The 24,699-nt window shown below is 40.1% G+C and overlaps 1 protein-coding gene across 9 annotated transcripts in view; it reads left to right on the forward strand.

Annotated features, from left to right (window-relative positions):
* The first annotated feature begins 225 nt into the window (after nucleotides 1–225).
* Amph (amphiphysin) overlaps nucleotides 226–24,699 on the forward strand; it is a 196,625-nt gene continuing 172,151 nt past the window's right edge. For all 9 annotated transcript variants that reach the window (XM_051168136.1, XM_051168158.1, XM_051168167.1 and 6 more), the window contains exon 1: nucleotides 226–382. In XM_051168136.1, the coding sequence (XP_051024093.1) occupies nucleotides 314–382 (69 nt within the window). In that variant the 5' untranslated portion in view covers nucleotides 226–313. The remainder of the gene's footprint in view (nucleotides 383–24,699) is intronic.

The raw sequence follows: 24,699 nt of genomic DNA on the forward strand, positions 1-24,699 counted from the left end.
TAGGAGCCTCCAGACCCTAGGATTGAGGGAACTCTTCCATCTTCATCACCCTGACCTTCTCCTCCATCAAGGTGGATGCTTGGCATTTGACTCTTTTTCCATGTACCTGATTCTGGCGGTGTCACCCCTAGAGGCCGCACCTCTGCTCTATCTCTTTAAGCCAGCCCCGTGCCCCTCCCTTACCCGTTGCCTCCTCTGCTCCTCACGCCTCTGCTGCTCCTCCTCCCGCTCCTCCTCCTCTTCCTGGGCTCCTCCTCACCGGCAACAGCCCGCTGCGCGCTCTGCTCTTCCAGCTCTGCGGACCGCAGCAGCCATGGCCGACATCAAGACGGGTATCTTCGCCAAGAACGTGCAGAAGCGACTCAACCGCGCGCAGGAAAAGGTCAGCAGAGGGCGGCTGGCTGCGGGGCTGGTGGCGCGAGGCGGTGCTAGCGCCGATGGATGGAGGTGCTGGCCTGGCGCAGGATGCGCGCTGCAGGGCCGCGGGTGCAGGTGCAGCGCTCTGCGGAGCCCGAGCAAGCTTAGGGTGGAGGTGTCCCCTGTCTTTGCTTCCAGCGTTTGCAGCTAGACAGGATCCATACAGGCAGTATGGGCAAGGCATGGTGATGGGCACTCTCCTGGGCACGCCTCCCAAGATCAGGGTGGCAGGTGCAGCTGCTCTCCAGCTGCACCCTGAGCAGACCAAGTCCCTGCGTGCCTCCATCTCCCCCCCTCCCCCCCGCGCCTGCACATCCCCGGAGCTGAGCTCAGGCTCTCCCTCAAGCAGCTCAGGCGTCCTCTGCCACAGATCCGGAAGGGATATTGTCGCATCTCTTTTTCATGGGTGGGGGTGTTGGGGATATTTGAATGAGGTCTGTCGAAACGGAACTACTTAAGCAGAGAAAACACCCCCAGGTGTGCATGGACCAATGGGACAGATAATAAACAACCGACACCTTAGAACAGCGCAGAACTGGAGTTCCAGAGAATGCACTTTCCCCCAATGTATCCATGTCATTTTGAAGCCAGTGCCCTCTTGGAAGGTCAAAAATAAATAATCTCGACCTCAGAGTTCTTCTTGGCACAACTCTGCAAAAGACGCTTGTTTCTCTGCTTAAGAAGAAACAAAAACAAACCCCACTCTTATCAGAGGGTCTGGGGTTCAGGGTTCTCTTTTGCAAGCCCGGGAGTAAATTAGTCATTGTAATTTATGTTTCTTCTGGAGGGATATGAACAAATTCAACCCAGATCCATAGCAAGTCCAGCTCGGGGCAGTGGTTTGTGTGTGTGTGTGTGTGTGTGTGTGTGTGTGTGTGTGTGTGTGTGTGTGTGTGTGTGTGTGTGTGTGTGTGTGCGCGCGCGCGCGTGCATTTTGCAGGCGCTGGGTTCCCTACCTTCCCTGACCGCTCTAAGGTCTTGGTATGTCCTGAGCAACGGACTTGGAACTTGAACGTTGCATTTGAAAGTGAACCTGGGCTAGTTGGTAAATTGAACTGCGTTTCTCCAAATGACATTGATTTCTGTCCCTGGGATGAGGGGTGTCTGGTGTTTTCCTGTCTTTCTGGAAATCAGATTTTCCTTGTCCCTCACTCTGATAGCACATATCCTCTTTAGATCCAGTTCAAGCTGCCCCCCCCCCCCCCCCCGCAGTCCGAGCTGTGCCAAGAGCTGAGCCAGAGAGCATACAAACTCCGCCACTCTCAGGCTCGGTGGCTGCCTGGAGTCCCTCCCTCCTTGCACACAGGCACCTGCCCAGTGCTCTAAGAGGATTGTATTGCTTTTAATATCTACTCAAGCTCATCCTGAATTCCAGGATCCTCCTCCTGCCACTCCCTCAGAAGCTGAATTAGCCAAGCTACTTGTCCCCTTCCAACCACTGGATGCTTGACCAGAAAAGAGCCAGATATTGGATGCCTGCCAACCTCAAGATTGGGACAAGATTGTTGCCATTTTCTACATTTCATTTCGCCCACTTGTGCTTACCCCTCCCCCTAAAATGATCACTTGGATTTTTCGTCTGAGGCTTTTCACTGAGTCCGCTTCCCATCTGTGAAGTGATTTTGCGATATGGCTTGCTTTTTCACATATTAATCTAGGTCACCAGCTGTTAATATGCTCCAAATAAATGAAGGAAACTGGAGTCTTCCTGACAGAGCATCCCAACCTGTATGAACCATTGAAAACTTATTTCTTCATGCTTAAGGGAGGGAGGTGTTCTGTCTCCTCTTTGAACCCGGGCAGCACTGGGGTATGGTTGGCACAAGGATGCAGCTGCCCAGCAAAGCCCAGCTGGCAGCTGTGCTTGTTGAAGTTTCCCAGTTGGTTCTCTCTTTCTGCCTCTTTGGTCTCTTCCTCCCAATGCAGATGCCCCATTTCGCTAGCTGAAAGCCACACATGTCTTCAGCGCCTTTGCTCACTGCTTGGATAAAGCAGATTTTGTTGAAGAAGGCTGACTTTCCTCTCAACTCTGCTCCACTTAAGGATTCGAGCACAGTTTGGCTGCCAATGCCTGACTGCAATTACCCTTACAGGGACTGACAGCATTCTATACCTCTAGAAAGCAAGGGTTTTTTCTTATCAAAAGTCAGTTAAAGTTCATGAGTAGGAGAAGTAAATATACATGTAAGCAGGAACTAAGTCAAGCACATTAGGAATCTCATAGTTCTAAAAAATAAAAATAAATAAATAAATAAATAAACAAAATAAAAAAAAACAAAAAATAAAATTAAATTAAAAAAAGGAATCTCATAGTTCTGCTCTCTAGAGATTTTAATATCTTCACTCCTCAGCCTTTTGGCTAAGATGGTGCCTGCAAGACATTCCACACACAGATGCACACACTTATACACCTGGCTAGGCTGAGACTCTACACTCAGTTATTTCATTTAATAATTGTGAACTGCCTTCTATCCATGTACATATTTTACATGACTGAATATAATATTGGAGCACACAGACTTTAATGAAGTCCACTTTTAGATATTTATTTCGCAGTGTTTCTTTATATAAATGCAAACCAGTACGGCTAGGAAGAATATTTACAACCTTAATTATGACCTTAGGTTAATTTCTAAAAATAATTATGCATATTTTTATTATGGCTGCATTGCTTCCTATTTATACCTTTCCAGCAGTCTGTGGGACACCAGCCAAGACTGAGTAATAACATTTAGCTGTATCACTGGGAAAAGTAGTTTATTATTAATGCCATTTGTTTACTTTTTGAGAATAGAACTGTTACATGCCCCTTTGTTTTCAATTCATAAAACTCCATGTTAGTACTCTTTTTTTCACAGTATCTCCATATTGTTATATGCAAGGGCAACAGTGCTACTAATTTTATGGGTTAAAACATTGTTTTGCTTTTTATGTTTACTTTTACAAAGCTATTTTTATAATGGCAAGGTTTATATTTATGTTAATATGTATAAATCTATCCATTGGGTTGCATGGCTTTTCTTTGAGGTGGGCGAGTAAGTCAGGATCCTGCCAATTATCAGAAAACTCAAACTGACTTTTAGAAAAAAAAATTTAATGACTCATAATAAAACTAGATAATAAATTATATTTGGACCTTGCACATAGGCATTAAAATTTTTACAATATTAATATGCATGTATTAAATTATTTGCCTTGCATTTTATGCATACATAAGTGTATGAATATGTGTGTATATATTAAATCATATAATTAACGTGGATACCTTTAATACTCCAGCTTTGTAGATGAGAAAAAGGTTGATGACGCAATTAATTCATAGCAAATCCGATTTGCACTTGAGCAGTCCCGTGCTTGCCCATTGTGCTCCCATGGCTCCACCTATTTTAGTTAGAACCAAACTTGAAGCTTCCCTAGTGTCAGAGCTCAGGTGTTGTTCTACTTCCTTTTCTTGGTGGCTCCGGAAAAGTACATGTCTTTCCTTCAGAATTTCCATAGAATTGTTTTGGGCGGCATTCACTGGCAGCAGTGGACCTTGTATTCATCTCTAAAGGAGAGACCTTCCTATGACTAGGGACCAAGTCTGTCATTGCATTGGGCCGGAGTCATAAGCCATTGCTAGAATAACTGAGGATTGAGAGGCCCCCTTTAACTGCGTGGACTCACAGTGGAAGAAGAAAGGAAGTTCACAATGCAGAAAAAAGTAGGTACCGAGGTAGCAGAGTAAAAATTGGCACTGAGGGATCTCTAAGATACCTTCTCCTCAGGGTCATGTAAATAACCATATATTTAATCATTAACCATTTATTATTTAAATGTTCTCATCAAATTAATGTACTAGCAGTGCCCTCCTCAGCCTCTAGCTTTGCTTTGCAGAGACAACTTTTTACTAACCACAAGATTTCTTAAAATTATGGTTCTGCAGCTATTTATTAACTATCCATACATATTTGAGGGTGGTAGATATGGACTCAGGTCGTTTGCACTCACCACTTTCCATCCCCTTCCCGATCACGTGCTACAACAAAAACTGTTGTAAAACCAGCTGGCTAGTGTCTGAATGGACATCTGTGTGTGCTTCCAGATCAAGTTACTGAATGGCTCATGTCATTCTAGACACTGATCTGCCCTCTTGTTTTTTTAGTTCTTTGTCTTTTTGTGCTCAATCCTTTCAATTCCCTGGTGTTGATTCTGTTAAGGAAGCCTATTCCTCAGTTGCCAATTACTTATTGGTAATTTTGTCTATTTCCTTTAGGGACTTGTCTCTTGAAGTCTGTTGCTTGTCTTTCCTCAGCACGGCTTGTATTTTTCTTGTTTTATAGAAGCTCTTTGTACATAAAGATATTATCTCTTGTCATATTTTGTCATTATTTTCTCCTCTACATGTGACGCCATGCCAAATGGGAAAACATCACCTTAAAGGAGCATTAAATATCATTCTTCCTCTGACTGTTGTGAAACTGTTGTAAGGATTTGGCTGGTTGTTCTCTTTGCTCTTCTATGAAGGTATCATATGATTTATAATAATTCTTTTTTTGTTTTTAATTAATTTTAATATATATTTATATTATGACACATATATACAATAAACTACCTATATCAAGAAGAACCATGACACAATCAGGAATTATATAAATGTTACATTCTTAGTGTTTTGGCTATTTTTATTTGGCAGCTTTGAAGAAAACATCTTTCCTATCTTGGTGCATCTAAAATTCTTAATGTACATCATTACCTATCGTATCTCATCATTGTCAACTTAAAACATCTATCTAGACCTAAAAACATCTTAACCCCTAAACAACTCAGCTTAAATGTAAAACTAGACTATCTGGTCTTCAACCTCATTAGAGACTTCAGAAGGAATTAACTTGATTACCTGAGTACGCTGGGAGTGCAGGTTAGTAGCTTTCCAAATGAGAAGATGACAGAGACCGTTTGCTACCTGAGTAGTCACCCAAAACTCTCTATTATGTTGGAGCATCTTCTTCAGCCTTCTGGCCCAATATATCTAACAGACATATTCATGAGGCAGAAGAGAAACTGTTGAGGACTTGCTTACCCTGTCTTGATAGAGTTTGGCCATCGACTCTGCCTACATCCAAGCTTGCCCAATTCTGTCTGTGGTAGAAACAAGGACTTTTGTCCAGTGGCTTGTTTGCTGCATTTGAAGCCATCTCCATAAGGAGGTTCTTTGATGCTCATCATCTTCTTTGAGATAGGCTGGGTGTTGCCAGGAGTTAATGTGTCTCATTGTCAGTGAATCTTTAAAATTAAAAAAAAAAAAACATTTTTTGAAGACCTTCTACAATAATTCTTATGTGTGTTGTTCACAATGGAAACTTTATAATTATTAGGTTGAACTGTGTGGGATTTCCATTTTTACAAGCCAACCAGATATTGGCAGACTCATGTGGGTCTTCCTGCTGTCAATTGAATGGAATGAGAAGAAGAGCAGTTGTCTCCTAGCACATGCCTAGTAATGTGGCATGTGGGTTTCCTGGGAATTCTTGATTTGTTGATGGTAACATTTAGGCTTATGATTAGACATAAGGATGGGTTTTATGTGTGTGTGTACATGTATGTCTGTGTTTGTTTGTCTAGAATATTCTTTTATGTGACTCTAGGAGTCTTGTCTACAGAAGACAAGCTCATATGATTGTGGTTATGTCTGAGGCATCAAGAACACTCAATTTCTTGGACACATCACGAGTTCCCTTTTAAAATTTACACAAAGATTTGTTGTTGCCTACTTCATGTTTTACAAACTAGTGCCTCATTTCAAGGATGAACTGTCCACAACAAAAGCATCTACAAAAAACCTTAATTCTCAGACAACAAAATTGTGAGAGGAGGAGCTAAGGTCATGAGAGATACAGCCTTTGGGATGGATGGATGGACACTAATTACTAAGGCTTGCAGCTGCTGTGTGACCTCTTTGTCTCTTTCACATCAACCTTCTGCCATGGAATAATAGGGGACGAAGGTGCGGGTCATATGCTCACTTCTCTGCCTTAGACTTTCCAATCTCTGGATCTGTGAGAGATAATTCCCTGTTTTTTATAAACCATATACTCTCAGACATTTCATTATTGAATCATAAACCAGACCAGGCCACTGTCTACTAAGACAACCATACCCCTCTGGTTGAATTAAAAATTGGGAAAATAAAAAAATAACATGACATTCTTGTTCAAGTGAGATTTCCTTCCATTTTGTTTCCACAATGAGTAGACTTGAGGATTAAGATTACAGGAAGCGGTATTTAAACAGTAGTGCATATTACCATTATGCTTTGTAACATGACTTATTTGTGGGAGCTGTGCATGTTTTTATGCAACTCATATATATGCACAGTATATATAATTCAATTATGTAATATATAATCATATGTTGTTTGTATACCTATGCATACATATATACATATCTATGCATATATGTTTATTTATTAAGTTTTACATAAAATAATATTTTGAGGTACATTGAAAGGAAAAACTAGGTATCAGAACATATGTTTTAAAAAAGAAAGATTTATGTAATTATTAAAATGCAATTACAAATGTCTAGACATTTATAATAGGAAGACTTTGAGTAGACCTCCTAAGAAAGTAGGTAGGCTGGAAGGTTTCTATACAGAGAATGAATATACAAAACTTCCTATGTCATAAGTACCGTGTTCTCACCAATATTAATAATGGTGGACATTTCAGTCATCCCAGTGTCCAAGAATCTACTTGTAAAAGATTATAATGGCTGTACATATAAGCATATATATATGTGTGTGTGTATACATATCTATGGCATCATGCAGAATTAAAGTGGTAATGATAGCAACTTCTGAGAATACATTAGTGGGCTGCCTTTCAACATGAAAATGCTAAACTTGCATTCTTATCGATTCACAATCTAAATTTAAGTACTTTTGCTTAGCTGGTATTATACTTCCTGAACACATTTGAAAAGCATCTCTGATTTGGAAAGCTGTATGAAACCACAGAGAAGCTCTTGGTTTTTAAATAATTTTTACTCCATAAGCATCTAGCAGTTTTGATAACCTTGACACTTCTTAGAACAAGTGTATAAAAAAAATCAGAAAACCACTGTTTCAATAATTTCAATCTTATTCTGATTCAGGTATTTAGTTGAAAGCTTAATCAATGAGTGGGAAAACATGAATATAAGATAATGGCACATATTAATAAACATGTATGTGTTTTTCCTATCTTAAAGTGTCTTTAATATAATGAAATCTCACGGACCTCAAATAAGTGCACCTTGTCATGGCATCTAACCCGTATCCAGTGTAGAATACTAAGTTTATATAGTCCATAGTCATTCTATTGTCAAGTCAATCCAGCTGAAGTTTTTACTTCCGTTGGAGACACTTGTTAAGAGTCTAATATGTGAGAGGCACTTGCTAGCAACACACATATCTTATAACAATAATAATTTTTATTTTTCAACAACAATATATTTATTCAATATGAATGGCATTGTTAATATTATTTAATACTTGATAATAATCAATATAATAATAATTATTAAATTAAATGTTCATGGAAACTGCGTAAAGCAAGTTTTATCAGGCCATTTATTTTTTATGACTTCAGATAATTTTTTTACTTTAAGCAATAAAGAATTTTTAGGTTATGGTGTAGATATTAATATTGTAGACATAATAATACTTCATTATGTGGACATAACTTTGTCCTTTTGTGTCATTCACTTGGCTGTGTGGTTTGATGTGGACCTGGGCTTTCTCCAAGTTACACTTACACTTGAAAGAAAGCAGCTAACAAAACCGTCCTCCTACACAGAGAACGTCAAAGAAACTTTTATCTTTGCACATATAAGAAACTGCATTCATTATTTATGAAAAATCTTAATAAAATTTTTTTTTGTAAGGAAAAATACATTTTGTATGTATGGAACTAACCTAGAGGTAGAGGGTTGAAAACCCTTGTATGAAGAAGGCTGATGTTAAGCTAAGACCTTTAGGTGGATTGAAGGCTTTGGGCATTCAGAGTGTATGTAGGAGGGAGGGAAACAGGACTCTGGAAATACTACATGACTCCTGCACTTTTCCTGTATTCACTGAGCATAAATAAGAACTGTGATATAGAATCAACTGTAAGTATTGGCATTCTATTGACATATTCCACCATTTATGTTTTTAACTGTGCAAAAAAAAGACCCCAGTTAACATGTTCCAACCTTACTTAGTAGCAGTTCTTCTTTAGTGCAATCTGATTTCAGCTCATACATTGAAGGGCTCTTCGTGGGCATACTTGCCCCTTTGGCACACAGTCAAGACACTGGGTCAGAGATGACTCACCCTCTGAATTAGCAGCCATACAAAACTCCTTTGTAACAAGTAGTAAACTCCAGATCAGATAGCTTTCTTGGATGTTTTCCGAGTAGGGGTTCCTGTCTTAATCTATCAGAAGCTCAAAATAAAAGTGAATCATAGCCTTCTCAAACGTTACATATGTAGAAAGATTATTTTGCCTCTAAAAGGTTTGGTCACATTTGAAATTCTCACATTTAATTAGATGTTTTTGTATGTGTGTGCATGCAGATATTTTGGCACATTCATGTATAAGATAAAAAGTAGGAAGAAGGGGAGACAACATGGTCAAGGCCACTGCCAGCTTGTTTCTGGTGTTCATCGCCTTGCTTGTTTTATAGGCAGTGGTCCTGGGTCTATGAATGATCAGTATGAAATTATTTATAGGCTGGGAGGAGAATCTTTAGTTGCACGTAGTCTTCTCAACTTCACTGAGTCATGCTTGCAAACTCCGACAGCTCAGATAGACCGGGTCTTGGAAGCTGTCCTAACTCATGGAAGTGTGGCTTGGAAGACCGAACAACAGGGCAATCCCTGTGATCCAAAGTTCCTCAGTATTTAACTCATTGCTGTGGAATGTGCTGATTCCCTAACGTAAAGATTATATTGTACAGGGTCTACTTCTGGCCTCACTTCTCAGTTCAATGAGCTCTCGCCTAAGTATCTCCTGGGGAAAGATGATAGACTTACCTTTCATTCTTCACAAAATTGGAATAGTTAGTGTTCCTGAACTGTGAGATGAGACATATGACCTACATCTCAGGGCCTTCTTGGCAATCCACATTGGTTCATTGTCATTCCTTAAACATAGATGAAGAACCCGGAAATCAACTACTTGCAGATAGTCTGGCCAGGAGTGCTCAGACTCTCAGACCCAGATACCAGTTTCCCAAATTAGAATCTCCTAAATAAGACTTGAGCATCCATATTTAAACAAGTTCCTCTGGTGGCTTTAAGGAGTAATGAATCCTACAAGGCACAGTGCTCTGGGGTTGAGCGTTAGCTAATGACTTCTTATTTATGAGCTCTTAGTGTTTTAATATGAATAATAAGATTGCCTCCAATGTAGGAGTGAGGAGTGGGGTACAGAGTGCCCGGCAGGCTGCTTTAGACTACCCCTATTCTTCCAGAAGCCTACCTAAATGTCTACAACATCATTTGGTTTTCTGGAAGCCAAATTGGCTTCTAGTTGCTTCTGGAAGTATGTCAAAGACCAAATGGCTTCCTTACTGGGACTAGATTACATGGCCTGGATGCTTGCATAGCATGATGCATTCTGGGTAATCTAATTCTACAGAGAGCAGTATTTATTTATAGCAGCAGTGGTTGATGCAACAGTCTATGCGGACACAGGAAAATGAAATACCAGCTAACAAGCCGTTGCTTTCTGTTTTGTAGGTAGCAAGAGATGAGAGAGATTGAGGAATATTTATAATCACTCTGATCCTGTCTGTTTTATTGTGGTGTGGGAAAAACCAGAAATTTTAAAGTGATTATAGGAAGCAATAAACACTCACAGGAATATTTTGGTCTACTAAGAAAGAAGCTCCATTTTCCTGGAAACCTTTTTATTGTTTTTTTTGAAGGCTTATGTGCCACATTTCTCATGATGTCTTTGTTTGACTTTGGATCTGGGTAGTAAAGGCTTGAGAGACTAGGAATGCATTCTCTCCTCTTTCATATTTTTGCAAGAGTTCAAAAGACTAGTGTTAATTTAATTTACAGATGTTGGGAGAATTCACCAGTGAGGCAATTGAAGTTCAGGGTTTTAAAAATTATTATTTATGGGATGCTTTGATTAACATTAAAATTTCTCTATATGGATAAGGCCTACTTAGACTGCTTGTGTCCACTTTACTTTGTCTCTGAATTTTGCCTAGTCTAGTTATTTTAAATAGATGGAATCATATAGTACTGCTGGTCTGACTAATAACTAACATGTCTCAATATAAGAATCATGCACAAGTCAGGCCTGGAAATGCCTACTGATAATGCCAGAATGGGAAAAGGAGGCAAAAGACTGAGATATCAGACTCACTCTCATCTTCAGAGCTTCTTAGAAGACAGCCTGGGCTCCTAGTATCAAAATTATTTATACATTCTCCATACAATTCCTTTAGGAGATATTCAACTTACAAATCTTGTCTTTTTATTTTCTTACTGTCTTTTGAATTACTAAGTCTTGTATATTAATATTGTCATTTTCCCTTTCATTTGTAACTTGTATCATTAGTGTCTTGTTTAAAACGTCCTTGCCTGGTACAAGATCACAAAGCTCTTCTTCAGTATGGTTTGTAGTGTGGATGATGCACTGTGGATTAAGTTTGGATCCTTGAGTGAAGGTCTGATTATTTTTATGTTTTATTTTGTGGTTTTAGTTCACAGTCCAATTTCCTTGGCATCATTTGTTGTAGGAGCAGTCAGTCCCACAATATATTGTATAAGCACTTTAGTTACAAATTAGATGTTTTGAACTGTTTATTTGCCCACTCTTCTGTGCCCAAAGGTCTCCCTACTATGTTGAATATGTAAATTTCTATGTATCTTTTAAATACTTTTATTTTATTACACATGTATAAAACAAGCTACATACAGCAGGGAGAACCATGTGACAATCATGAGAATAATGAGTTCTATACATGTTACATTCATAGTGACTTGGCCATCTGCAATCTGCATTCGTCTTGTTTGAAGTAAGTGTCTTTCCTGTCTTGTTGGGTCTGAATTTCTGAATGAGATTCAATATTTATCCTATCTCAACTCTAATAGCTTAACTTCATTATCTTGATGTAAAATGATCTTGTCCCCTAACCAACTAAACTTGGTTGTAAAACTATACTATCTTGTCTTCAATGCCCTCAGAGACTTGAGAAGGAATAAAACTTAAATTCCTGAGTGAACCAGTAGTATGGGTTAGCAGCTTCCAAATCTGTATCTTATGTATGTTCATAGGAATATGTCTCTCTATAGAACTGTCACCATTTTGAATTTTAATAAGGTGGCAGAAGAGTGGTCACTTTTTAACTTAAGATGCATACTCCTTTATGTAGAGTTGTGTAGATATTGTCAATGTGTATAGGGATCAGGAAGACTGTGGTACAAACAGTCCATGGAAGCAGAATCATTTGTTTTGCTGTATTTTTGTTTCCTGTCTACTAGGTTTCCACATGAGTGGTAGTTTTCCTTCATTTATACATGGCTTCCTAACTCACGATCTGCATCTCTGGAGTTAACCAAGGTCCAATGTTATGACATGATCTTATACCCTCACTCTGTGTTCTCCAGTCACATGGCCACTACCATGGGAACTGCAAGGATCTTCTAATGTGTCACATTTCCCAGCCTGATTTTCAGTATTTGCATGCTCATGACATTTGTATCATAGACAGCTTGTGGAAGGTGAACTTAAGGTCTTCTATCTGGTTATACTATGCAACCCTTGTTACACAGTTGTGCCCTAGGTTGTTAGTGATGAGGTCCAAGAAGTGATGTTCTGTGGTGTTCAGTGGGACATAAAGGCATATCTCTTCCCTAGTCCATGGATAATTAGGACTTCCCCCACCCCATTTTCCTTTCTTTCTTGGAAAGAAAGGCTCTCTCCTTCATTACCCTCATACTCCTCTCACACATGGATAGGAGGGAAACTGCATTAACACCAAAAGGACTCTAGAAGCTAGACCCTCCAGGTCTTATTGTCTTTTGTGGATTTTTTGTATACTCAATAAAGAAATGAAAAATTACAGATATTTGTCAGTGAAACATCTTAATTTTTGTTCCCTGCTGTGTTTTCACAAAGAATTGCTTCTTACTTCCTGCAGACCAACTCCAAGAAGAGAGAAGAGAAAGTGTTGGTGGTTCCATAATAGGGAGAATTGAGCATGAGGGGAACACTTAGTTAAGGGAAACCAACTGTTGGTGAACAACTAGCTAGAGGGACTAATTGTTGAGGTGAGTTTGAAGAATGGAGGAGAAAAAAATGCTGAGACCCAGGTATAAAATGTGGTGCAAACTGAAAGGTCTAGGCCAGGAGAACTTAGTTTTTCTTCTGCTTTCTCTGTCTCCTTGAGCCAACCCCAGTACTTTATTTAGTGAAATTCCGTTTTTCCTTCATTACAGATTACATCATGATTTTCTCATATTTTACAATCAGTAGAGCCTTTAAAAATCAACAGAACAAGAAAACAATCCAGCAAAAAATACAAACAGTTCTGTATAACCTACAATGAAGCATACAGCAAAAATCATGCAATATCCAAGCAATGATCAGCATGGACTGATTATTTATTTCTTAAAGAATATTTGGGAAAGTTTAATCATAAATTTCCCCAGGGTAAAGCCATTGTGTTTACATGATTGCCATAGCAACACAGCTTGAAACTAAATGCCCTTAGCACAGAAAAAACTTGACTTACTTCTAGTCCCAAACCAAAAGGTATGCTATCCAAGCCTAGGCTAACTGCCAAGGGGTCCTCTCTTGTAAGATAACTGTAAAGCATGACATTACAAGTTCACCTTATAAATAGTATTCCATAGTGTATATGTACCACAGTACTATTCACCTATTAAAAACAAGGAATTCCTGAAATTTGTGGATAAATGGATTGAGCTAGAAATGATCATAATGAGTGAGTTAACCCAGAAGCAGAAAGACTCAAATGGTATATACTCACTTATATCTGCATCCTAGCCCAAGGGGCATGTCCCACGAAAGCCTTCACTTATCAAGAAACTGGGACAGAGGGGAGGACATCCTATTGGGACTCTAGATGAGAGAAGCATGGGAGAATAGCAAAGTAGAAGGATCCAGAGGGTCCTAGAAACCTACAAGTAGAACATTATGATAGGCAGATTTGGGCCCAGGGGTCCCGCTCAAACTAAGGCACCAGCCAAGGACAATACAGGCGGTAAACTTTAAACTCCTACCCAGATCTAGCCAACAGTCAGAACATTCTCCACAGTTGAGTGGAGAGTGGAATATGACTTTCTCACGTACTCTGGTGCCTCACATTTGACCATGTCCCCTGGAGGGGGAGACCTGGTGGCACTCAGAGGAAGGACAGCAGGTTACCAAGAAGAGACTTGATACCCTATGAGCATATACAGGGGGAGGTAATCCCCCTCAGGAACAGTCATAGGGGAGGGGAATAAGGGGAAAATGGGAGGGAGGGAAGAATGGGAGGATACAAGGGGTGGGATAACCATTGAGATGTAACAAGAATAAATTAATTTTAAAAAAAGGAAAAAAAAAAAGTAGGTGAATCAATTAGAGAAAAAAGTGTTGACATATTACTCAGTTGTCTTAATAGAATCCTAAAAGGTTGGCCATGGACTAAACTCTGTGTTGAAATGATTTTTTTTTTCTGTTGAATCTGATCTTTTTTAATGAAGTAATGTACTCCAAGAGAAATCTCTTTGGTTTAAGTCTCAATGCTTTATTTATTAAAAATTGTTCTACATTGAAAAAAAAAACAAGTTCACCTTCTAATATTTTTAAAGCAAATTCTAAAGAAAGAAGTTTTACTTTTCTACAACTAACAATATCTAGCCAGATACTTTTATGTCAATGTCCTAACTTTCTTTTCAAGCAGTTTCTGCTTGGCTGAACACAATAATCAGAGACAAGACTCTCTCATTGTCTCACGGCTTTGGCCAGACACCTTCTTTCAACATTCTCTGTGGGAAAATGTTTTCAGTGTATTTTCATTAGGGCTCATAGTGATTACTGAGAAATAGAGAGAAAGACAGTTTTAGGAGAGAAAAGGTAGATTTGAAAGTAGCTTTTAGGCAAAATTACACCTGGCCCATAGACAATATTTAAGGGCAGTGGTGATCATCTGGAGATCTTTGAAACTTTGTCAAGAAAACCCTCAACAGTTCTGGATGTTTAAAGACCATACTGGGCAGTCAGAGGTCTTTGGAACTTTGTCAAGCAAAGCCTCTACGACTACTTCTCATGTCTGTGACTCTTGCTCCTATCTTCTAGGCAATATTGTTAGTGATTTACATATATTACTCCTTTAATTGCTCATAGCAACCATTGTATATATGAGATGATTGGCACACAGGAAGGAAAAGGGCAATTAACTTGAGATTATTTTACTAGTTAAGTATGCAGTTGGGATTCAGCCTTGAGGTCTTGTTCCAGAGAAATTGGGTTTTCTGAAATACTATAGATTGAAATACAGTGTTGACTTCATTGTTTCTTCACAATGTTTTCTTGCAGCAATTCAAGGTATTATACCTTGGATTCTTAGGCTCTCAATTGATAATTTGAAGGTGACATCAACAGTATCTGACATAATTTCAGTGAGTGTCTTAGTTAGGGTTTTTATTGTGATAAAACACTAAGACCAAAAGCAGCTTGGGGAGGAAAGGTTTTATTTCACCTTTCAACCCTGCTGTAACTCTACCACTGAGGGGTGTCAGGACAGGAATGTTAGGCAGTAAGCCAGAGACAGGACCTGAAGTAGAAGCCATGGAGGAAAAGTGCTGCTTACTGACTCATTCTCCATGGCTTCCTCAGCCTGCTTTCTTATACAACTTAAGAAAACAAGCCCAAGGATGGCATCAACCCCTGTGTGTTGGTCCCTCTACCACAAATCATTAATTAAGAAAACACACGACAGACATCCCTATAGGCCCATCTAGAAGAACCATTTTCTCAACTGAGATTCTTCTTTCTAGAAAACTCTAGCTTGTGTCAATTTGAAAACAAAACAATGGCAACAGCAATAACAACAGACTCACTGAAAAATTCCAAGTGCTGAAAATTTTCAGTTGTTTCAGAATATTCCAAGTAGTGATTTTTTTCTTGAGTGCTGGGGGTTGCACTTAGAACATTCTACATGCCAGGCTGGTGATAAACTAAACTCACAACCTTCTAAGCTGATAATTTGTCACTAGATGGTTGTATTTGGTTCTGGGGGTAGGAGTGTGTGTGTGTGTGTGTAGATAAACTCTTTTGCTTCCACTGTATATTGTGAAAAAGTCACTCTCAGCTTAGTTTATTTATATGTCAGTCATTGGTCTGTGTCCTCACAAATACCTAGGGCCTCACTGTTACATTCCTTTTACTTTATGGAAGCTGTTTTCTACAATATCCTTGACTTTTCTAAAGCAAGGAAAACTGTTATGACAATCTTCTGGTTTTTGATGTATGGTGGTCTAATGGTATTTGAGGAGTCATTGCAGTTTGGATTCTTGGGGTTTCAAAGGATGGTTTGGAGCTAACATAGAGACTAACTGAAGTCATTTAATTTGTTATAAGACAAGATCATATAAAATTATTTCAAATTGAATACCAGAAAATAATAAGAGAAATATGTGCCACCAACAAACTGGCCTTACAAACTGGGAAAAATAGAGTTAAGCATAGATATGTGTGCCTTGACAAAAAGGCAGTGGCCAGATACTTTCAAAGCCATCAGAACACTTGTGAGAGTTCTATATATGCTTAGTAGCAGCTTATATATGCTACGTATTTGGATTTTCGTTTAGTGTAAGCTCTCTTCAAGACACCTATTTCATCTTTCCAGATATTCCAGAACTTTCAACTTGACACGAAACTCTAGCATTGTATGCCTGTTTTAATTTTCAATTTGTTATGTAGCAGAGACTGCAGGTTGCCCCTAATATTAACTCTTCCCTTTGCCCTGGAATATGGCTATCCAGCTATAGAGAACACGCTCAAGTTTCATTTGTAGTTAGCTGTGCCGTGTGATTAAGCTCTGACCAATAGTAGACAGACACAGAAGGTTAATAACTCCTACATCTTGACCGTCTCTGGCTATGAACATGTGCATGCCCTGGCTGGAGGTGAAAATGTTACCCTTATGCTGTATGATGGATTCGCGCCATCTCTCGCAGAACGATGAGATCAGAGGAGTCTGATCTCCTGGCAACCTGGGCTGCATAACTGTCACAGTGATGTGAGAGGGAAAACACTCTCTCTACAGAAGCTATTGAGTTCTTTTTAAGATTTTCCTTCTGAGGCTCTGTCTAAAGATTTAGTTTGAAGCATTCAAAATCGATACACTTGGTGTCAACATGTGTTAAAATATCATCAGTTTCATACACTTGAAGTTAAATATGCACATTTATTTATTTTTTAATTGGGTTTTACAATGTATTGCCTGAGAACATACTTTGGAAGTGGAGTGTTCTAAAAATTGTGCAAAAATGACTGAGGGATAATAGAGAAATCCTCAGTTCAGAATAGAAGACAAGAAGCAGATGACAAAAATCCTTAAAATTTGCCTATGTTATATGTTGCTCTGCAATAGTTTGAATGAGAATGTCCCTCCATAGACTCAGATGTTTGAAACCTTAGTCCCCAGTTGGCAGAGCTGTTCAGGTGGGCTTAGGGGGTGTGGCCTTGATGTTTGGATGGGCTTAGGAGGTGTGGCCTTGCTGGAGGAAGAATGTCATTGAAGGCAGGCTTTGAGGATTCAAAAGTTTTCCAGGTACTCAGTGTGCCCTTTGCTTCTTCCCTGTGAGCTAAAGCAGGATTCAGCTTGCTGCTCTAGTCACCATGCCTGCCTGTTGCATGCTTCTTCTCCATCATGGTGATGGACACTTACCCTCCTGGAAACATAAGCCCAAATAAATCCTTCCTTCTATGAGTTGTCTTGGTGGCGGTACTTTATCACAGCAAAAGACAAGTAACTAGTCCAGATTTTTAAAAAGGTAATACATCCCTTTACAAAGAAGGTAGTTTTATTTTATGGGTTCGGTCTGTCAATGGATGGCATTGAGACTCAATCTTTGGGCCATATTTCTACTTGAATTGTGATGTAACTGACCCACCTGTATTGGGTCTGATGCCAATGGGAGGAGCTGAAAATGTTGTCAGGTGTAGAGTAACTACAATTGTATCAGAAGGGCAGCTTTGGTAAAAGATAAGCTATAAGCTGTGGTGATGGGCTGAGAGAAAACTGTGACTATTTGAAAGCATTTTAAGACTTTAGGAAAAGTCTTTAGAATATGAATCTCAACGTTCTCACTTCCCAGCTGTGTAGTGATGGCCAGAGCTTTCTAAACCCATGACTCTCCTGTAAAGCACAGAACAGCACGCTAATGGGTTGATCCTGCAGTTAGAATCAGAGCCAATGTTTCAAAAACTGGCACAGTTTTTAGTATTTCTACAGAATTAAGTGCTAGCTATCTTAATTCATTTAGATATCATTGTCTTTCTCAAGGTGATAAATTTATGCTATATTTATATGTCATATACCTGCCTTTAGACTAAATCACAAAAGGAAGCTGTAAGCATATTCTTTATACGTCTATTTGAGCCAAGGTGCTCAAATGGGCACGTTGTTTGGACCAAGAGTTCTTTGTACCCAATACATACTTCATTTCAGTAGCACTCAGGTATGCTAATGAGCTGCCCCAGTCCTCCTGGTAAAGGATGACCATTTATTCCCATGGGCAGCATTCTGCAACCTAGCAGTCAGGAGTGTGGGCCTCTGCCTCAGCCATGGGGAGCAACCCCCACAGAGCCTTCTGAGAATCATTGATTCTTTCTCTTGGAAAGATCCAGATGAAGGGAAGATTGAGATGAAAGGACACCACCATGTCCTCTTTTCTTCAGAAGCATGTATGTGCCAGAACTTCTGAGAAAAGGCTTGAGACTGCAGGGAAGGATTCTGGCCTCTGGATGCAGCTCATAACGTGTCACTCTGCTCCAAGGATGTCTTTGCAATTCTAGTTGTCTTTCCACAGTGACAGTGTTAAATAAGACAGAAAACAACCCTACTAGAAGATCACTGAATTCAGATGTTTGAATTAATTGTTTGTCTAGTGTGAAGTCACTTAGGTTCCTGGAATGAGTGCTCACTAGTAAGTTCTAGAGAGCACATAGCTTCAGAGAATATTGGAAATGTTAGGATACAATGAAAGTCAAATGTCTGGTGCCATGCCTGTAAGTTATAACAAGTTCACAGTGCATGGGGAAGGCTGATTTTCAAGCCTAACGTAATTCTGGCATTTTACATTTTTCTTAGAATAGTATGTCAACAGAATTGCCCTTCTATGCATTTGTCTTTTTCTGTGAGCCTCTAGGTTTCTTTTATATGATGGTCATTATTCTTTTTACTACATTTGAATAGAGTAAATTTTAAGAAATGCTCATGGGATGAAAGAACTGATGATTGTTCAGCTATTTTTGCTGTGCACTAATAAGCTAAATTCTTATTTTTGAAATGGGTTTTTAAGAATGTGAATGTAATCTACAATCATGATAAGGAGCATCTACAACATAACCCTTCAATGTGTGTGTGCATGTGTGTATACTTTATATTACGTTATCCTAATTTTTAAAAAAATAGATTCTTAATTCTTTTTTAATTTAAAATTCTTAAATTAGGTTTCTCATTTTTTTGTTTGGTTTTCAAGACATGGTTTTTATGTACAACAGCTTTGGCTGTTCTGGAACTCGCTCTGTAGACCAGGCCAGCCTCAAACTCAGAAAGATCCACCTGCCTCTGACTCTTGAGTGCTGAGAGAGATTAAAGGCCACCACTGTGCAACTTGATTTTGACTTTTAAAGCTGAGATTAGCTTTAGACTTATAGCTTTTTTTCTTGGCATCTGTTTTTGGGGGAAGGGTTCAGCATGGCTGGAGAGCATGGATTTAGGGTAGATCGTAGTTGGAAGAAGATCCCTCACTCACTGCTCTCATAGAGTGCTGGTGATGGCCTCAAGTGCTTCTCAGTGCTGTACTGCCAACTATCCAGAAGCTTCCTGAGCTAGTGGCCACTGCGGCTGAGTTAGGCAGGAGGATTTCTAGAGGAGGTCCAACACATGCCCCTCAAGTTGCCTCAGGTGCCTTTTCTGGAAGTCTAGTAAAACAGAAGTAAAAGAATGCAGCCATGGTATTCTCCATGGCTGATGAGGGCCTCCCGCCCCCAAATCAGCTGTAGGTGAGCCTTTGTATGTGCTGTATAGTCTCTCCTGCCTTTGACAGTACTGACTGCTGCGGAGAAGAGTTCTCACTTGAGACAACCCTGAAATTAGAGCAGAGTTGATGTCTGCACCTGTCCCTCTCTCCCCGCCTTGCAATAGAATGTTCTGCCTTCTCATCAATGTCTTATTTTTCTAGCCAGGAAGGGTCCAAGAGTTCATTTGTTTTTAAGCTTTAAGTCCATCCTTTGTCATTTTTAAAGGTTTATTTATACATTATATATAGACTCTATACAGTATTCTGCCTTCAAATGTGTCTGCAGGCCAGAAGCAGACACCAGATCTCATCATAGATGGTTATGAGCCACCGTGTGGTTGCTGGAGATTAAACTCAGGACCTTCGGAAGAGCAACAGCCAGTGCTCTTAACCTCTGTGCCATCTCTCCAGCCCCACACTTTACTACTATTGCCCGAGTAAAGCAGTTAATATAGTAACAGAATGCCCATAGTTAAAATTGCTGCTTTTGCTTAGAAAACACCTATCTCCTTTGTCACCTCTTCTTACAGAACATTTCATTTCAAGTGTTGGTTTAACAGCGGGAAAAGGACAGGTTGAAAGTTACTGTCATGGCCTATATCCAGCTGCTGATGCAGTCTTGTCATGTGATTTGAAAGGATGAGCTGCCAGAGGCATTTGTATTGTGCGTGGGATACTTCATGTCACACACAGTGGTGACCGGGCCCTTCCATCCCATACTCCTTTTTTGTCTGAGCCCTCACTGCTGTTTCTTCTGTAGGATATCAGGGTTGATTAGCGGTATCAGTAATGCCAGTGGCAGTGATATCAGCATATTGGAGGATGAGAACAAACGTGATGTGATGGTTTGAAGACTTGCTCTCCAGTTGATAAGACTGTCTGGGAGTGATGAGGAGGTAGATGTTGAGAATTCAAACCACTTGTTTCATTCCCAGTGTGCTCTCTGCTCCCTGCTTATGGACCATGATGTAATTTCTCAGCTCTTGCTCCAGTTGCCTGCTGCCATGCCCTCACTCTGCCATCAAAAACGCTAACCCAACCCCAGTTAAGTGCTTTCTTTTATAAGTTGCCTTGGTTATGGTGTTTTATTACATCAATAGAAAACTAACGCATATGGACATGCAAAATGATGATCCTTTCTTCCTTCAAGTCTGGGAGATGTGGTAGGGGGATGGTCAGGATAATAAGTGTGCTACGGAACTCACCTATAAGGCCAGCGTTATGTATCAGAAAACAAGGAACTACTTACTGTGGAGACTTAGCTGAAGAAGACAAGAGGGGAGCCTTTGCCAGGCAGGCAGTTATTTTCTTTAAACAAGAGACGGGTGGCATTGTTCTTGCTGCTTTTCCTTCAAGAGGACACCAGGCACAGGGCAGTAGAATAGTGGGCAGTAGGGACAGCTGGGAGTGAAGGTGGGACAGTACCTGGGACAGCTGTCCATAGAGCAGAACTCTTAGGCTCATGCTGTATATACAGGCATCCTCAGCAGCTCCTATGAAGCACTTTAGGAAAACTGTAAAAACAAAACAAAACAAAACAAAAAAAAAAACCGAGTCAGTCACAAACTTACGTCACTTAAGTGGTCCCTTAGGTCCACCAAGGGAGAAGAGGGGAAAATGTTCTATCTTATAAGTACTTTGCTAAGGTTTGATAAACAGAATTTAATATTTATGACACCAAAATTTACCTGGAGAAGTCTGGGTATTAGAAATCTTAGATTCTAGGGTTTTTGTTTTTGTTTTTGTTTTTTTAAAAGCTACTTCAGGGATCTATGCAAATCTAAGAAAACCCTTCACCAGGAAAGTTGTACAGAGCTCCTCTGTACTGCCTAGATGCTCTTCACCTTCATGTCACCCTTCTGGGCCACAAAACAGATGACTCAGCAGATTGTACACTCCTCCCCGATAACAGAAACAAACTCTCACATTTTTTTCCACCACCCACACACTCCACCTCTCTGTGGTTCTAATACACTTCTAGGTGGCCTCTATTTTTCCTTAGTCATGCCAGCCTTTTTCCCGGTCGCTAGACACCTCACATTTAAAAACCTTTGTACTCTCGAATTATGATGTCATTAATACTTAAACACACACTTAGCCATGTTTTTAGAATTGGCATATTCTGTCTTGGGATTTAGTTTAAAAGGTAGTTTATGACTAAGAAATTGAGGCAACCTTAGGAGCTGGTTCAGTGGTTTGAGATTTGGTGCAATATAGGCTTTGGGGATTGTATAAGCTATCTTTCTGTTGCTGTGATCAAATATATGACAAAAAAGCAACTGAAGGAAGAGAGGGCTTATTTTGGCTCATAGTTTCAGAGTGGCCTGAGCCCCTCATGGGTGGAAGGCATGGCAACAGGTAGGGAGGGCATGGCAGTAGGAGCAGAAAGCTGCTGATCACATTTGTATCCATACGTGGGAAACAAGGAGAGAGAACAAGAAATGGGGCCAAGCTCCAAAGCTCAAAGCCTCCCTCCCCCACTCCAGTGACCTACTCTCTCCAGCAAAGCCCCACATCCTAAGGGTTCCACAGCCTTCCCTAACAACAGTGCCACCAACTGAAGACCTACTGACTAAATATTTGAGCGTGTGTGTGTGTGTGTGTGTGTGTGTGTGTGTGTGTGTGTGTGTGTGTAAGTGGGTGTGGGGTGGGGAATTTCTCATTCAAACAACCACAGGGATCCTCAGAAATGGATAATGAAGTTAAAAAAAAAAGCTCCAGTTTGTGTAATTGAGATCACGTCTCGGTTACTATCTCCAGAAATGTATACATTCTGTGCCTTTTGTGATTCCTGGAAGATTGGTAGTTGTCACAGAAATCGGTTCTTTGGAGGAACTGGGGGGCGGTGTAGTGATTACTACTGTGCATAATTTCAAAGTAATTGAAGTTAGGTGTGTAACAAAACGTTGTGCTGTCTTCCCTTGCTGTCTGCAGGCTCCACATCCTTGCATTCAGCCAACTGTAGATTTTGTCTAACTAAGACATATGCTGCTGTGCCATTGCTCCTTAAATGGAAACTTGCATGTCGCTTACACTGAATTATCATCACTAATATAGACATAGCCTGAAGAACACAGGAGGGATATGTGTGTAGGTTATATGTAGACTGTGTCATTTACAGAGAAGGCTGTACACCCACAGGCTTTCATATTGATATTGTGGGATTTTATAAGTGTTTTCCATGTTGTCAAATGACAACTGTACTTGTGTGTTCACAAGAGTATCATTTATAATCCTCAAAGTGGAAAGTAGCTCGAAGTCTAGACATGGAGGAATGGGTAATTAATACGGTTATCGTACAATGAAATATGATTTAACCTTAAAAATAAATGGTACTGTTACACAGTTGCATGGGTAAACAGAGAGAACTGTGCTGAGTGAAGCTGGGCAGATTATGCTAAATGAAAGGCCTCAGACACAGAGACCATGTATCGTACAATTCTACTGCTAGGAAATATCCTAAGTGGAAAATTCACGAAGAGAAGGGCCAGATTAAGGGTTACCATGCAGCTGTGGGAGGGAAGAGTAAAGAGAATATTCTGGAGAATAAGGGCTCCTTTTAGGTGATGAAACGCTTTGATGTAGACAGTGATGAAGGCTACACAGGGGGAATGCACTGAATGTCATCAGATTGTCCCTCAGAAGGGTGGTTTTTATATTGAATTTCACTACAGTTCTAAGAAAAAGCAACCAAATCTCCAAAGGTCTGAGGGTGTAGCTTAGGTGATAAAGTGCTTGCCTGGCATTTCTGGGGTCCTGCGTTTCATGCCCAGCACTGCATAAGCTTGACATGGTGGTGTAGCCCTGTAGTGCCAGCGCTTGGAAGTCAGAAAGAGGACAATCAGAGCTCAGTGTCATCCTTGTCCATAGACAGAGGCCAGGCTAACCTAGACTACGTAAGATCCTGCTGCCAAGACAAAAACAGAAAACCACCACCCAAAACAAGCAAACTGATCTCTTCCAGACTCTCAATATGGAGGCTCTACAGGAAGAATTATAGACCCCTTAAGGAATGCTGAGAAATAGTCTTCCACAAGATACAGCAGAAACAAGGAGTGGTATGAGAGTGTTTAGAGGGAGTAAAGAGAATGGCGAAATTACATAATTATATAATGATCTCAAAAATAAAAGAGGTAATCAAAAAGACACAGAAGCTAAAGCAAAGTGGCCCAGACTATAGTCCTGGTTCCTCATTTATTGCTGTGCAAGGTCACACAAGTTACTTGATATCCATGGATTCTTTTGGCTTATTTGTTTGTTTTTGTATGCTGTATGCTTGTGAGGCCTGTGCCTGTAAATAACGGTGCTCGACTTGTGTGCTGAGGTTGACTTTCTCTCAATTTGGGCTGCAGGTAGTTGGAATATCATTGTGAGCACTTTTTGATTCTTGAGTTAAGATTCCAACATGAGAAGACGTGTTAAGCAGACTGTCTTCAAGCTCTTCAGGGAACGCCATGAGATCTGCTATAGCAAACGTGTAAAGCTGTCTATAATGAAACCAAAGGGAAAGAATCTTGGATGCTACAGAAAAGGCTGCTCTACAGATGCTGTTCTGTATCTCATTCTTTATCCATCATGGCAACTTGACCCCCCAGGAGCCTTCTTTCCTACCCAGACTTAGTCTGTGTTCCTCAGCCTTTCTGCACTGAGTACATCCCTTTTTGTCCTGAACCTCAGAGTGACCGAGTGACCTTTGGCTTAGTTCTATCTGAAATGGTACTCATTAGCCAGAAAGGCACTCTCACCCCATCAGATGTCAGGGATGACAAGATAACAGCTTTGTCTCGGTTGCAGGAAATTTGTGTGTTTGTGGTAAATATTCTTCAACAGCTTCAAGTGAGTTCTGCTGCTCTTTTGTCAGTTTTCAGAAGAATGGGAACTGTGTTGCCAAGCTGCTTTGACTTTCACATAGGAGAAGCACTAGCAAAGACGGAGGCAGTGCTATTTCTCTTGGTAGTGTGAGAAGAAAGGGGGGAGAGAGAACGTTGAAGGGATGC

Source organism: Acomys russatus, chromosome 3 (genome assembly GCF_903995435.1).
Source record: "Acomys russatus chromosome 3, mAcoRus1.1, whole genome shotgun sequence".
NCBI lineage: Eukaryota > Metazoa > Chordata > Mammalia > Rodentia > Muridae > Acomys > Acomys russatus.